Genomic DNA, 15,312 nt, shown 5'->3' with positions numbered 1-15,312 from the left:
TTAATGAATTGAGGGCCCAGTTTCGGCGATACCTCCCCACAGGCCCCGACGATGTGCAGCGCCCGGGGCTGCTTCCGGAATCAGCACCGCAGGTCCAGTTTATACCTTACAGCCGTGTTTACTGGTCTCTTAAAAATCAGACATTTCCTCTCATTTTTTTTTTTTTTGAGGATCTAGACAACTTATCTTGAGTATGGTATTCCACAGCAGAACTAACAAGGCCTTTCTCTTTGCTTTTCAGCTGAACCTCCTACTGTCAGTTTCTAAATAACCAGGCCCTTCGGGCTGTGTGCGTAAATGGCCGGTCCGGCAGGAGCCGGCTGCCAAGTCCCACGGCCTGCAGGACACCGGGGAATTGTGCAAGGGGCTTCCCGAGAACCACAGGGCTGCTCAGGGCTGACCGCAGAATGAAGTGGAAGCAAAGTGTGACGTGATTTGTGTTTGTCTTTTGAAAACATCAGAATGCCAAAGATAAGCTATAATCTATGAGCGCTGATTATTGCCTCATTTAAATAGTCACAAGCAGTGTAAGGTTTTAAGAGGAAGCTGTGGTGGGCACGCAGTGAAATGGTTCTTAAGAAAAATGTGCAATGAAAATAGACTACAATAAATAGTGCAAAGAACTTTATAGAAATACAGCTAGTTAGAAAGCTTCTAAGAGAAAGGTTTGTTAAAGCGTGAAACACTGCAATCCTTTTAACCACTGAGCATTCCACAGTGACTATTTTTTTACTTCCAGAAATGTTATTTCTACACCCTATTTAATGTAATGTTTCTCCTATCACTTTGAAGTCTAGTTTGGGACAGATCGGGTGCTTCTGAGAACATGTTCTGCTTTCTTGGGAATTCAGTGTGTTATCTTTCTGTGTGTTTGATGTGAGGTAGTTTCAAGATGCAAGGACCTCGTGTAAGGTCCCAGGATCTGTACTCCATGAATTGCTTAGGTGCAGAGCGTTCGAAAGTAGGCAGGTAGCTGCAGCGTCCTCGTGGTAGATACGTGCCGTATCTTTAATGAGAATCTTCATGGTACAGTAGGCAGCGTCTGTGAGGGGGAAGTACCAATTATGGCGTCTTCAGTCTGGCACGTAACGGAGGAGAGGAAGCCTGATGAATAGTGTATCTCGTGCACGAAGGTTAGGGTTACCAGCTTTCTGCACGCTGCCTCCGTTTCCGTAGTTCTTTGACAAGGGAACGTTTTCATGTCCTGTACCTTCATGGTGGCTGTGCCGCGAGCCTGCCTTGTGGATCTGTACCCTGCAACAGCAGGATACATTTCACTCACAGAGACGAGGATGACGAAGACCACCCACCCCTTAAAATCAACCACACGATAGCAGCGATTATCAAAAAATTTATGCGCATCTCTCAGTTTTCCTACAAATATGTTTCCTGATTGGATTGGTTTTGCCTCTGATGTTATAGTAAGTGTAACCTGCTCTTTGGTTCACAATGAATTTTGACTTATTCAGACACTACTTTAGAGATAGAATGCTGACAGAGGTTCTGGAATGTAGCCAGCAGACCTCATTCTGTGAGACTAGCATTTCTCATCCGCTTCAAGCAGACTCTCGCCATGTGTAGATAGGTTACATATTCTGATGTCTGTCATTTTAAACAGGTCACTTGTTTTTCAGCTCAGTTTAACTTGGTGATGGATGTTGCTTGGTAGAGCTTAATACTCTATATTTTGGGAAGGTAGAGGTAAAGAGGCTCCATATTCATTCTTCAACAGGAAATGAATGAATTAGGAAGATTATATTTACTTCCCCTTACTATTTTAACTATGTGTTTAATGAAATAAACTGTACAATCCAGTTTTGTATGTTATATGTACATTTGATTTTTAAATAGCCTTTCCAAAGAAATGAGGGCATGATTATTGTACAATACTTGACTGATTTAATTTGATGTACAGAGCAGAGTGTGTTCTTGAGGATAAAAATATTTGATGGCACTCGTTCTTGTGTTTTGAGTCTTTTATTTCTGAAACAAACACCTGACAAAAGTGCTGAGTAGGTGATAGTGATCCAACTTGTTTGCTAAATGACTGTTTAAATCTGTACAGTTTCAAGTGTTTACTTATACAAAGAGTGTACATACTTTCAAATAATTAATTTAAAATGCTTTATATTATTTGGCTAGAATTTGCTGTTTTTAATAAATGTGAATTTTTTAAAAAATAAAGATTTTTGCTTCCTACCTTTTGTCCTCATGGGTCTGTTATGTGTGTGGATTCTTTAAAAAATTTTTTTAATTGAAATTAAATATAACTTATAGATTCACATGCAGTTGTGAGAAATAATACAGAGGCATCCTGAGTACCTTCACCCGATTTCTCCCAATGGTGTCATCTTGCAGAACAAGAACATGTGTCACAAGCAGGATATTGACAGTGTTACCCTCCACCAACGTTATTCCGATTTCCCCAGTTTTACTTGTACTGTGTGGATTCTTTTGGCAAGATGATTATTGTGGAGACATTTTGAAGCATCTTAATGCTTCATTAGGTGACAGATAATTTTTCTTTATTTGCAAAATTGCCAGTTTCCTGAGTACTATCAGCACAAATAGTTGTGCTGAAATTTAGTATTATTGAAGTCACAATAAAAACAAATTTGTATTTTCACAACCCCATATCTTTAAATTCTCTTCTGCTGTTACCTTACAAGGAAGAAAGAATAGTCAACCTTAGTTTTTAAAGCGAGTCCATTAATTAAAGGAACTTGGGGTGTGTTGGTGGAGAGAAGGTTACTTCTCAGAAAAGAGGAACTTCATCGATTCCTTTCTGGCGTGCTTTTCTTCTGGTGGTGGTTCCTCCACTAGCTTGTCTGTCTGCTCTTCCTCAGCACCCAACCCGCATAGAAAGGAGACAGCTGCTGGAAACTTGGTATAATGGCATCCATTAAATAGTCATCCAATAAATACATATTGGGGGGGGTGTTTAAAAACATCTTTCCTGGTTATCAAAATATGTTCACTATTAGACATTTCTGTAGTGTTTGAATTTCAACATAGTATGTGAAAGTCTTTCCTAAATAAACCTTGAAAGGTAAACTGCTGTTAAATGTTTGGCATATAGCTTCCAGATTTTTTTCTATGTATATTCTAAAATAACTTTTCTTACAAGATTGGGCTCTTTTACACTTTTCTTTATCAGGTGAGTTTATTTAGTTAGTTAGTTAGTTAGTTTTTGGCTGTGCCACACGGCTTGCAGGATCTTAGTTCCCCTACCAGGAATTGAACCTGGGCCCCGGCAGTAAAACCGAGTCCTAATCACTGGACCACCAGGGAATTCCCAGTCAGGTGAGTTTTAATTATCATTGCTTAGACACATACTCATTTGCTGAACTATTTGAAGTAAGTTGCAGGCATCATGACATTTTACCCCTAAATACTTCAGCATCCATCTCCAAACAGTAAGGACATTTTCCTACATACCCCTAATACCATTATCACACCTAAAAGAAAAAAAAAATCAGTAATATCTACTATGTAGCCCATATTCCACTTTCCTCGATTGTTCCCCAAAATGTTTCATAGCTTTTTCTTTTCCAGGTTCATACATGTTAACTTGGTTGTTAAATCTCTTTAGTCTCTTTTAATTTAGACAATTCGTAAAGTTTTTGTTTGCTTGTTTCCATGGCAATGACTTTTTTTTTTTTTAAATAATGTGTGGACTCCTTATAGAATGGACCAGAGTCTGCAGAATGCATTCTTTTCAAGTACGTGGAACATTTGCCAAGACAGATGTATGCTGGGCTTTAAAACAACAAAACAACCCAAATGTGATCTACAACAGTAGTTCTCAACAAGGTATGACCCCTGCCCCCTGCCACCAAGGGTGCGTTTGGCAATGCCTGTAGACATTTTTGGTTGTCATTACTGGTGTGTGGGGGGTATTACTGGCTTCTAGTTGGTAGAAGCAACTAGAACTGCCAAATATCTTATGCACAGGCCAGCCTCCCACTACACGTAATTATCCAGTCCAAAGTGTGGATGATGGCAAGGTTGCAGAACCCTGTGATATATACAGCAACCCCCAACTCCTAGCACTTCCTATCCCCTCACCTGGCTTAGTTGTGTTCATACCAACAAATGATGTCTTTTACTTACTTGGTTTTTTTTTTTTTTTTGGCTGCGCCGGGTGTTAGTTGCGGCGTGCAAACTCTTGGTTCCCTGACCAAGGATCGAACCTGGGCCCCCTGCATCGGGAGTGAAGAGTCTTAGCCACTTGGCCACCAGGGAAGTCCCTACTTTTTTTTTTCTCTGCCTCCCCCAGTCTGGATTGTATGCTGCCCGGGGGAGGAGCTTTGCTATGTTTACAGCTGTATACCTAGTGCCTAGAACAGCGCCTGAGGTAGATGCTCAGTATCTGTTGAAAGAATCCACTTGGGCCCAAGTCACACAGCCTTCCCTTCCCCATCCCATTCCTACCAAGTCCTGCCTGTTCTCTACCCCCTCCTGCCCTCCTCTATTTCCTCCCCTCCGCTATTTCCAATGCCATCGCCCTGGGTCAAGGCCCTCGTTTTCAATATTCCTTGCTGGGAATATTGAAGTATCTTTACTACAAGAACCTAGTCTTGTTTTTTTTAAATTATTTATTTGGCTGCATCAGGTCGTAGTTGCGGCACGTGGGATCTTTGTTGCCGCGTGCGGGATCTTTAGTTGCAGCATGTGAACTCTTAGTTGCAGCATATGGGATCTAGTGCCCTGACTAGGGATGGAACCCAGGCCCCCTGCATTGGGAGCGTGGAGTCTTGGCCTCTGGACCACCAGGGAAGTCCCCAGGAACCTAGTCTTATTAACACTCTCCTTCCCCTTTGCTAAAACTTTCAACTCCTGATGCACACGGGCTGTTCAGGCTCCTGCATATCTATCTGCCCACGCTTGTCTCCTTACTACTCATCCTTTGTATCTCTCAGGGTCCTTGAGTGTAAGCAACAGAAGGCATCATGTCTAACTTGAGCAGAAAAGGGCTTTATTGGAAGGAAATGGGAGTGCAGGGGACAGACCAGAAGCAGGAGGACCAGAGGAAGGAGAACAGGAAGCATTACAGATGCAGGTTTTTAGTTTTTCAAAGCAGAAAGTGTCAATCCACTGCTGTGGCAGTGTCCTAGACTTGGCGTCACTGCAACTGCTCTCATCTTGGCCAAGCTGACTTCCTGTGTGTGTGTGTGATTTTTCCATGCTTCACTGAGTGCTAGGGCAGGGAGGAGAAAGATTCTCTGTGCCAGTTATTGATATAGTGCCCCTCAGCTCCAAATCCATCCTTTTGGGCCCTGCTTTGAGACTCTGGAGCTGGACCCTGAGAACATTTCTCCATTGCCAGCTGGTGCAAAGTTAGGCTCTGTAGGGCGCTGGGGCTACACTGCAAGGCACAGGGAAAGGGTGTCTCTTTCCGTTGCTGGTGTGGGTTTTGCTTTCTATACTGCGCTGGCAGCCGTATGTGTGTCGGGGGGTGTCTGGTGGCACTTGCTCTCTAGTGAATTTTCCTGGTATCCAAGCAGGAAGCGTCTTGTGAACCAGCTTGTTGTTGCAGGTGCAATTGGTTAAGATACTGGAGTTGGGTGCGCCCCTCATCCAGTATGACTGGTGTCCATATAAAAAGGGGAAATTTGATACAGAGACATGCACACAGGGAGAGCACCATTTGAAAACTGCCAAAGACAAAGGAACTACTAGAAGCTGGGAGACGGGCCTGGACCACATCCTTCCCACGCTCTTGATCTTGGACTTTGGGCTTCCAGAACTGTGAGATGATAAATTTTTGTTGTGTAAGCCACCCAGTGTGTGGTCCTTTTTGTTACAGCAGGCTCTAGCAAACTAATACGGAGGGTGGGGGCTGGGTTTTTATAGTTCCCGGTCATCTGGCTACTTTCACAACTTCCTTCACAATCTGTGAGGTAACTCCCTTTTCCTTATGAAATAGTCCCTGAGTCCTGGGTAATTCTGTCCGGCCGGTGATAACACTCGAACAGAACAGCAGCTACAAGAGAGGCTGGAAATGCCTAAAATCTACGTGAAATACTGTGTCTATATAGACGTTGGCAATAGAATATTTAAAACAGGGAGCTGACCAAGCACAATGCCTCTGCGAGGCCACCTGCTGACAATCTCTGTGTTAATGGGGTGAGTCATGTCTTCAGGTTTTGTGGAAGGAGAAAGACCAGGGAGAGGCACTGGCGGATGATAATAAAGTGCCCACATCTGTGAAGCGCCACGCTGAGCGCTTCACTGACGCCACCTGCTTTCATTTTCACTATAACTCTGCGAGGTGTGTTGGTGATTGCCCTCCTGTTCCAGATGAGGAAACAGAGTCGCAGAGGGGCTCACTGCCATGGCCAAGGTCGCACAGCTAGCGGGTGGTGGCACCAAGACTCCCACCAGGGCTGTCTGCTTCCCGGGCGCACGTGGGAGGAACGTTGGGGCTCTGAGATGCACACAGGCTCGGGAGGATTTGTTTGCTGTGAGACGCAACTCTGGAGCTTCTTGTCTCCAGGGCCTGATAAGAGAAGGGACCTCTGCCCACACCAGCGGAGGTGTAAACTAACAAGGTCCCTAGAATGGCTGTGTCCTGAGTCAACCCAAGCACTGTGTGGCCTGTGACGGTCTGCTCCCCAGCGGTCACTACCGGGCAACAAACCTGTTGTTTTAGCTGATGATGCTACTTGCCAACAAGGTGTGATAGTCACACAGGGGAAGTGACCGTGCAACACCCCGCTACTGCCAGCCTGACCACCCTGGTCCCACCCCAGGTGCGCAGTTGTCGGGATTTGGGGTGAGGACGGGACTTTGGTGAGGGCAGTGTGGGATCGGCCGGAGAGCGGGCCCGTGAAGGTGGGGCTGGGCTGTCTGTTCACAGCCGGGATCCGCTGGCTAATTGCTAGGCTGAGCCGGTAAGGAGGTGTTTCCTGTACTCTTTTGGTTCAGGCTGCAGTTGAGGCCATCCTGGGAAGTTTGCAGTGTCCCAGGGACATATAAAAGGCACGCTATCGGGGATTGCCCAGCTCCTGAGTCCCCCTTTTCTAGAAACTACTGCCCCTCTCCATGCTTGACATCGACTAGGAGACAAGACATAACCCCACCCTCCCTTACTGGATCACACCAAGGGTGGCCTCCTGATCAAGCCAGGCCAATAGAGACCACTGGAATCTTTTGAGAAAGACCAGGAGACAAAGCCATGTGAACTGAGATGCATAGGAAACACGTCTTTGGAGCAAGACCAGTGTCGCAGAGCTGAGAACGAAAGTCCTCCTGGCTCCTGGAGCCCTCCCACGTGCCAGTCCTTTCTGAGACCCATTGCATCTTCCATCCAGATTACACGTTTCCCATTTTGCTTTACCTATTTGAGTTGGTGACTGTAACCAGTGACCAAAAGAGGCCCAGCTATTGAAGAGAGTTTAAGTGTGGGTCCTTTCGGGCTCCTGGTTTGGGGGACTGGCTGCAGGCTGGTGCTGCTTTGCTGACTGGGCGTCCCTCTGTCTTGGCGGGGGTGGAAGAGGGGGTGTTTGTGAAGCTACTATTTCTAGACCCATTTTACAGATGAGGAGACTGAGGCAGAGAGCTACTTGCCCAAGGTCACACAGCCAACAGTGGGCAGAGCTAGGCTTTGAGATAGTCTGTGTCCTGAGTCAACCCAAGCATGGGAAATTCACAAAAGAACATCTGCATTCATGTGATCAGTTAGAAGCAAGCGGGACAGGTGTTGACATGTATTGTCTACTGAAACAATTTGCTTCTAATGCTGGCCGGGCGCATGATTAAGTCTCTTCTGTGTCCAGCCACAGACTCTGTCAGCCCCTCTCTGCCCCTGAAAAACTTTTTTTTTTTCTTCCAAATCAAGGAGCTGTGATAGGTCCCAAATTACAAACCAGCTCTCACAAGGTATGAACTAGAGCTTTGGGGGTTTCCTCGGGGCTTCGGACACCTCCACCTCCCCAAAACATTCAGCACGTGCCGAAGCAGCACAGTTTGGTGACTGCCCCTGCTTGGAAGGTGAGAGTTCCTCCTGCAACTCATAGTGTCTTGTTGGCAAGACCTTGATGCCCTGTATGAAGCATTCCAAATCAGATATGGTCAGTATACTCATGATCTTCCTCATTTTCCCCAGAAGGATCTGGATCTTCCGAGCCGTTGAACTGAATTCCATCTCCAGGACTGCTTTCTTCTTCATTTTGCTCAGCACCGCCGGGGTGATGTACTGTGGGAATTCACAGGCGGCTTGTGAGGATTAATGCTACCTGGGCACCAAGCTCGCCCTGCGTCAGGATTAGGACCCTGTGGCCATGACCGAGTCTTCCCTGGAAACGTCACTCTCCAGGGCAAATCTGTGAACCCAGCCCTACCACCAGCAACCTAGCTGCTGCTTCCCCAAGACACTCACTTGGCCTGTGCCCATGGCCACATCCCAACCTGACCCCAAACCAAAGGGTGGCCAGCTGCTGGGCCATGGTGTGACCTGCCTTCCAAAGGCTGTGCCTTCCTGGGGGTGTCCAGCTTCTCCCCTTGGATTCCCTAGCACAGCAGGAGAGTGAGGCCCTCATGGTGTCTGCCTATGAGCCCCACATCCATCTGGAGCTCCCTTGGAGCGTGCCTGGGTCTTGCTGGGATGAGAATGTCAGTTTCCTCAGCTCCGAATCTTATGTTACATGGTAAGTGTTTAGAAGTTAAATGATTGCTTTGTATATGGTCAAGCATCGGGTCAGGGGAGGGAGCCTCGTTTCCCTAGGGGTTGGAGGGTTGAAGAACATGGCCTGGAGGCCTGGGCATGGACCAGTTCAAGCCAGCAGTGGCTTGCGTGCAGGTAGTTCCCCACCTGGCAGAAGACGTGGGGAGTTGAGACCTTACCTTGTACTTGGTGCCTAGGTTTAAGCAAATGTGCTTCTTTTTGTGGATGAAGCGGAAGATGATCTTATCCTGGCTCCTTATTTGCACCTTGATGTACTGGTTAATTTTCAAGGAGATGGGCTGGACGGGGGGTGCATGTATGTGGAGGTTCAGGTCGCACCAGTTCCAGGCCTTCTGGTACTTGTCTCTGGTGAAGTAGTATCCCAGGTTTGGGCTCAGGTTCAACCTAGACCAAGAAGGCATCAGGCGGCCACAGCACTGGGCCCTGGGGGCGAGGGCACAGCCTCTCCCAGGGGTGCAAGCCCGCCCCTCCTTCCTCCCCTCCCACCCTTGCTCTTTCCCCCCCAACATGGGGCCTTGGCAGGTGGGACCTGGAGGGCCTGTCCAACCACATCCCTCTTTACCTAGACAAGAGGCTGTGATGCATGTAATGAATTAAAAACCTGGGCTCTGGAGCCAGACTTTCTAGGTTCATAGCCTGGCTCTGCCACTGGCAAGCTGTGTGACCTTGGGCCAGTTACTTAACCTCTCTGTGCCTCAGTAAAATGCAGATAATAACAGTGCTTTACTCATAGGGTACTTGTGAGGATTAAGTGCCTGTACAAAGCAGGAAGTCGTTGAACATTAGGATCTCCTTATTATCATTGATGGAGAGGAGGGCAAAGAGGAGTCTTCTTTCACGCTGCAGGGGAGCGGATCCCCGCTAGCTTCTAACCCTTTAAATGGCTCCCATCAGAATTTTTGCACGAGGCCCTCCCCATTTCCCAGGGTTAGGATCTGTCTCAGCCTGGAGGTATCCAGTTCTGGGCTAAGGCTCCTTCAAGAAATTGGGGTCTAGAACACCCAGAAATGGTGTGAAATTGAAGGCTTCTTCTCAGGGGGTGTAAAGACCCAAACTGTGGATCTGGAGGGACCCACCACCAGGGACCCCGAGTTTAGGCAGGTCTGGGACCCTTGCTGTGTGTGGGGATCCTGAGCTCTGGAGGGAGGCCTGGTCTGCGGTTCCTCAAGCCTGGGCCTGGAGGGTGGAGGTGATGCTTAGTTTCCACACAGCCGGCAAACTTCAGCCGTGTCTTCTGCCTTCCCTGAGGAGATGGAATCAAAAAATGACCCAGGGCTTCGCTGGTGGCGCAGTGGTTGAGAGTCCGCCTGCCGATGCAGGGGACACGGGTTCGTGCCCCAGTCCGGGAAGATCCCACATGCTGCGGAGCGGCTGGGCCCGTGAGCCATGGCCGCTGGGCCTGCGCCTCCGGAGCCTGTGCTCCGCAACGGGAGAGGCCACAACAGTGAGAGGCCCGCGTATCGGAAAAAAAAAAAAAAAAAAGACCTAGGAAGTATTCGGTCCTCCAGTCAGCTTGGTGCTCCATCCTTCCCGGGGCCTGTGATGCAAAGGAGGAACGGAGGCGGGGCTGGACCAGGGGAGCCGTGGGATTCCCGGCAGTGACGAGAGAGGGCGGGGCCCTGGTGCAGCCGCTGAATGTTCCCAAACGGCTTGGAGGGCCTTTGCCCCAAGATCTCTGTCCCAGTGACGAGGGGCCTGCAGTTCTGACCGTGAAGTCCGTCAGGGGCCGAGTCCCTCTGCGGTAGCAGCAGTCTTCTCGGGTGCCGCCACCCCCGCGGGCGGAAGCAGCTTGGGGCGCTCTGCCCCGTGGTGTGAACTTTCAGGGGTGATGGGTGTGAGGCTTTACACAGGGACAGTCCCTCTCCCATCCAGGCCTCTGATGCCTGAAATGCCATCCGTGGCGCCACTTTGGTTGAAGTCAAATGAGATGAGAGCTTCACCCAGAGAGAGAAGATGCAGCTGCCCTTGGGAGCGGCAGTAAGAAAGCCTTGGCAATGAACTGCTTACAGCTGAGCGCGCAGGGCCCGCCTGGGGCCTCCCGGCCTGTGCGCAGAGCGGCCGGGCCCTGCCGGGGAAGCCGGGGTGGGAGCGCTTCTCCTCTCCCACTCAGCCTGCTCGGCCAGCAGCAAGAAGGAAGGGCAAGAGAAAGCAACAGTGACACGTCTGTGGAGGCTCTCCTGCCATGGGGGCCCCCTGACGGGCGGCGGGTGAGAGTGGAGGCCCTCGGGGGCCCGGGCCCTGGCCTGTGGCCCTGGGGGCAGGATGCTGCCCGGGCCCCTTGCTTAGATTTTCTGGGCCCACTCTGAGCAGAACCGATTCTCCTTCAACATCCCACAGCCTCTTGGTTGTAAGCGTCCCAGTTTCCCCGTGAAGGAGGAGTCCAGGGTTAGAAAGGGAGGTATGTCCCCCACTCTGGAGAATCAGGAGCTGTGAAGTGGTCAACACAGTCTCCGAAAAACTTCCAAGGCAAGAGGTCTGCAGGTCCCAAGGAAAGAGACGGGAGATGAGAAGTTAGGGGCTCCTGGGCCAGGAGGGGACCACGAGGCGAGTGCCTGGGCCTGGAAGCTGGGCTGCCCAGAGGAAGAGAGGTTGAACCACTGGTCACTGCTCTCCCCCAGGACAGGACCTCTGGGCCCATTTCCTCATGGAGTTGAGGCTTTCCTGGAGTCCCAGGAACGGTCTGTGGTGTCACACAGCAGCCACCCCCGGGAGGGGACGGGATGTATTGCCTCGGAGTCCCCTGTCTTTATCTTACAGCCCCGAGTGGGTGCCACAGCCCTGGGAGACGGGTGGGCACACTGGCCTGGGCTCCAGTACCAGCCAACGCTTACAATCTCTTGGGAAGCTTTGAAAGAATGCACATCTCCAGGCCCTGCCCCAGACCTACAGAATCAGAGTCTCGAGGCGGGGGACAGCCATTCCCCACCTCTGAGCACCATCCTTCCCCTTGGGTCTTTTTTTTTTTTTTTTAAACAGATTTTAGTTATTTTTTGGCTGTGTTAGGTCTTTCGTTGCTGTGCGCGGGCTTTCTCTAGTTGCGGCGAGCGGGGGCTTCTCATTCCGGTGGCTTCTCTTGTTGCAGAGTACAGGCTCTAGAGCACAGGCTTCAGTAGTTGTGGCACACGGGCTTAGTTGCTCCATGGCATGTGGAACCTTCCCGGACCAGGACTCGAACCCGTGTCCCCTGCATTGGCAGGCAGAGTCCTAACCACTGCGCCACCAGGGAAGCCCCTCCCCTTGGGTTTTGATGCACTGGGATAAGATGTTGTTTGTCTCGCAAACTTTATTTGATAATTTAAAAGAATGCTTTACTTCAGACTGAGTCAAAATTCCATAAAACTGCTCGCCTGTGATTTTACGTATGGCTTGGGGTGAACGACTCATCATTTTCTCTGCGCCTAAGTTTCCTCAACAAGAATATGAAAGTAGATTTTCCCTAGGTCTCTTGTGGCCATAAAATTTAAGTGTCATTAGGGAGAAGAGGCCCTACTGTATGTAGCAGATGCTGTTGGAGATAATTGACTGAGTTTCTGGTCCCCACTCCCAGATGCTTCTTGTATCCAGTACTTTCTTCCCCTTTTTAGACATCAATTTCCTTCTTTAAAAAAAATTTTTTTTATTGACGTGGAGTTGATTTACAATATTGTGTTAGTTTCAGGTGTATAGCACAGTGATTCCGTTTTATATATATATTTTCAGATTCTTTTCCATTATAGGTTATTACAAGATACTGAATATAGTTCCTTGGGCTATACAGTAAATCCTTGTTGTTTATCTATTTTATATATAGTAGTGTGTATCTGTTAATACAGTACTCCTAATTTGTCCCTCCCCCTACTCTTTCCCCTTTGGTAACCATAAGTTTGTTTTTTTTTTGGTCTGTTTCTGTCTTGTAAATAAATTCATCTGTATTATTTTTTAGATTCCATATATAAGTGATATCATATAATATTTGTCTTTCTCTGACTTACTTCACTTGGTATGATAATCTCTAGGTCCATCCATGTTGCTGCAGATGGAATTATTTCATTCTTTTCTATGTCTGAGTAATATTCCGTTATATAAATATGCCACATCTTCTTTATCCATTCATCTGTTGATGGGCACTTGGTTTGCTTCCATGTCTTGGCTATTGTAAACAGTGCTGCTATGAACATTGTGGTACATATTTCTTTTTGGATTAGAGTTTTCATCTTTTCCAGATATATGCCCAGGAGTGGGATTGCTGAGTCATACGGTAGCTCTATTTTTAGTTTTTTGAGGAACCTCCATACTGTTCTCCATAGTGGCTGCACCAATTTACATTCCCACCAACAGTGCAGGAAGGTTCCTTTTTCTCCACACCCTCTCCAGCATTTACTGTTTGTAGGTTTTTTAATGATGGCCATTCTGATTGGTGTGAGGTGATACCTCGTTGTAGTTTTGATTTACATTTCTCTAATAATTAGTGATGTCGAGCATCTTTTCATGTATCTATTGGCCATCTGCATGTCTTCTTTAGAGAAATGTCTATTTAAGTCTTCTTTTGATTGGGTTGTTTATTTTTTTGATATTGAGTTGTATGAGCTGTTTGTATATTTTAGATATTAAGCCCTTGTCGGCTGCATCATTTGCAAGTATTTTCTCCCAGTCTGTAGGCTGTCATTTCATTTTGTTTATGGTTTCCTTTGCTGTGCAAAGGCTTATAAGTTTGATTAGGTCCCATTTGTTTATTTTGGCTTTTATTTCTTTTGCCTTGGGAGACTGATCTAAGAAAATATTGCTATGATTTATGTCAGAGAATGTTTTGCCTATGTTCTCTTCTAGGAGTTTTGTGGTGTCATGTATTATATATATGTCTTTAAGCCATTTTGAGTTTATTTTTGTGTATGGTGTGAAGGTGTGTTCTAACTTCATTGATTTACATGAGGCTGTCCAGCTTTCCCAGTACCACTTGCTGAAGAGACTGTCTTTCCTCCATTGTATATTCTTGCCTCCTTTGTTGAAGATTAATTGACCATAGGTGTGTGGGTTTGTTTCTGGGCTCTCTGTTCTGTTCCATTGATCCATATGTCTGCTTATGTGCCAGTACCACACTGTTTTGATTACTGTAGCTTTGTAGTATTTCAGACATCAATTTCTATAAAAAGTTCCCTCCAGGAAGGGCAGATACCCCTGAGAACAAAGTAGTCAACTAGGAAATGGTGTTGAAAACCTCATAGCAGAGAAAATATTCTTAAAAACCAAGGCCTGGAGAATGAAAATCTTTTTTGGGAATTAAAAAAAAATTTGGCTTTGACTATCAAAAAGTATAAAGTTGGTTCAAGACAATATGCATTTCCCACTCCATGACCAATTAGAGCAGAAGGCAAGGGAGAAATCCTGAAAAGACAGAGTTCTTACACCAAAGAGGTGGAGAAAAATTCTGAAGCGACTGAATTACCTTGAATTGGTAAGATGAGGTTTCCCACCATTACCAGAAATGGGAACATAACAACTAAGTTAGTTACAATGAAATATTTAGAAGTTATGTTTTTAAAATACAATACAAGCCCCTCCAAACCACTCACCATACCCTCCTCTTCGAGGCACCTGGAACAGAGGGTCACTGGGTCTTTCTAAGGTAATTCTCATGAAGTTTGATTCTTAAATGATATAGAGAGCTGAAACCAAAAGGGTCCCACCTTACTCCAGCTTTGAGTCCGTGATTGCTATTTCCTTGTGGGGAAGCAATGGTGCAAAAAGGATAGTGTGCCATCTGAGGTCAGGGACCTGTCTTACTGGCCCATCATGATACCCATCTCCCCATGTGTGAGCCGGATGAATGAATTCATAAGTGAATGAGAGACAGAAAGAGAAGCTTACCCAGAGAGAGGACAGCTGTGCAGACTGGGAATCAAAACCTTAATCACACTGCTTCTCCTCGGGGAGGGGTGTTTGAGACTCACGACCCAAGCTTACCAGATGTTTCCATTTTCATCATAGAAGGTGGCATGGCCAGAGTTGTTGATAAGGGCCCGGACACACATATTTTCACTGTCTTCCAGAATGATGTATGTGAACTTTTCCTCTTTTATACTGAGGATGAGCAGAGCCAGGTGTCCTGATGGATAACTGGGAGATGGTTAAGGCACAAGTAGTCTCTTGGGGTCCCCTGGAGAGGGCAGAGCCCTGCGGAGGACGCAGGCCCCAGTAAAACCCATGCCCCGGCCCTGAATCACAGACTTTTCAGGCATCATATGTGTCCCTGTGCTCCAGTGGATACTATATCTGGCCTGATCCATCAGGAAAGAGAATTTGGAAGACAATCTCACTGGGGTAGAGAATGATTTTTCCATCACCTTGATGTACCTAGGAAGAAGAGACAAGCCTGTGAAAAGTTCGCAGGGGCTGATTGTCCCTAATCAGAGCATGGTGTTGTCACTAGAAGGCTTGAGATCAGTCTACTTACTCTCTGATTCCCGCATGCCACCCACCCGTCACTCCCCCACCCATAACCACCAACAACTTGCTAGGGATTCCAGGTGGGAATCTTCTCAGGGCCTCGGTTTACCTGTCTATGTGACAAGCAGGCTGAGATGGATCGCTCTGTGCATGTGTGTGTGCAGATTTTATTTTTTTTTAATTTTTTTAATTTTTTTAAA

The 15,312-nt window shown here is 47.2% G+C and overlaps 2 protein-coding genes across 3 annotated transcripts in view; one reads left to right on the top strand and one right to left on the bottom strand.

The window, feature by feature from the left end:
- Window positions 1-2,144, top strand: part of COG3 (component of oligomeric golgi complex 3) — a 60,512-nt gene extending 58,368 nt beyond the window's left edge. For both annotated transcript variants that reach the window (XM_060080049.1, XM_060080048.1), the window contains exon 23: window positions 242-2,144. In XM_060080049.1, coding sequence (XP_059936032.1) covers window positions 242-271 — 30 coding nt within the window. In that variant the 3' untranslated portion in view covers window positions 272-2,144. The remainder of the gene's footprint in view (window positions 1-241) is intronic.
- A 5,747-nt stretch (window positions 2,145-7,891) lies between these two features.
- The window catches only part of ERICH6B (glutamate rich 6B), a 42,663-nt gene continuing 35,242 nt past the window's right edge, over window positions 7,892-15,312 (bottom strand). Inside the window, exons 5-8 of the mRNA XM_060079768.1 lie at window positions 14,934-15,019; window positions 14,630-14,782; window positions 8,848-9,073; window positions 7,892-8,200 (exon numbers count right to left, since the gene is read on the bottom strand). Of these exons, the coding sequence (XP_059935751.1) occupies window positions 7,892-8,200; window positions 8,848-9,073; window positions 14,630-14,782; window positions 14,934-15,019 (774 nt within the window). The remainder of the gene's footprint in view (window positions 8,201-8,847; window positions 9,074-14,629; window positions 14,783-14,933; window positions 15,020-15,312) is intronic.

The sequence above is a fragment of the Mesoplodon densirostris genome, chromosome 17 (assembly GCF_025265405.1).
Source record: "Mesoplodon densirostris isolate mMesDen1 chromosome 17, mMesDen1 primary haplotype, whole genome shotgun sequence".
NCBI classification, from domain to species: domain Eukaryota; kingdom Metazoa; phylum Chordata; class Mammalia; order Artiodactyla; family Ziphiidae; genus Mesoplodon; species Mesoplodon densirostris.
Note: the sequence above shows the minus strand (reverse complement) of the source record. Positions and strands in the feature narration are given on the sequence as shown.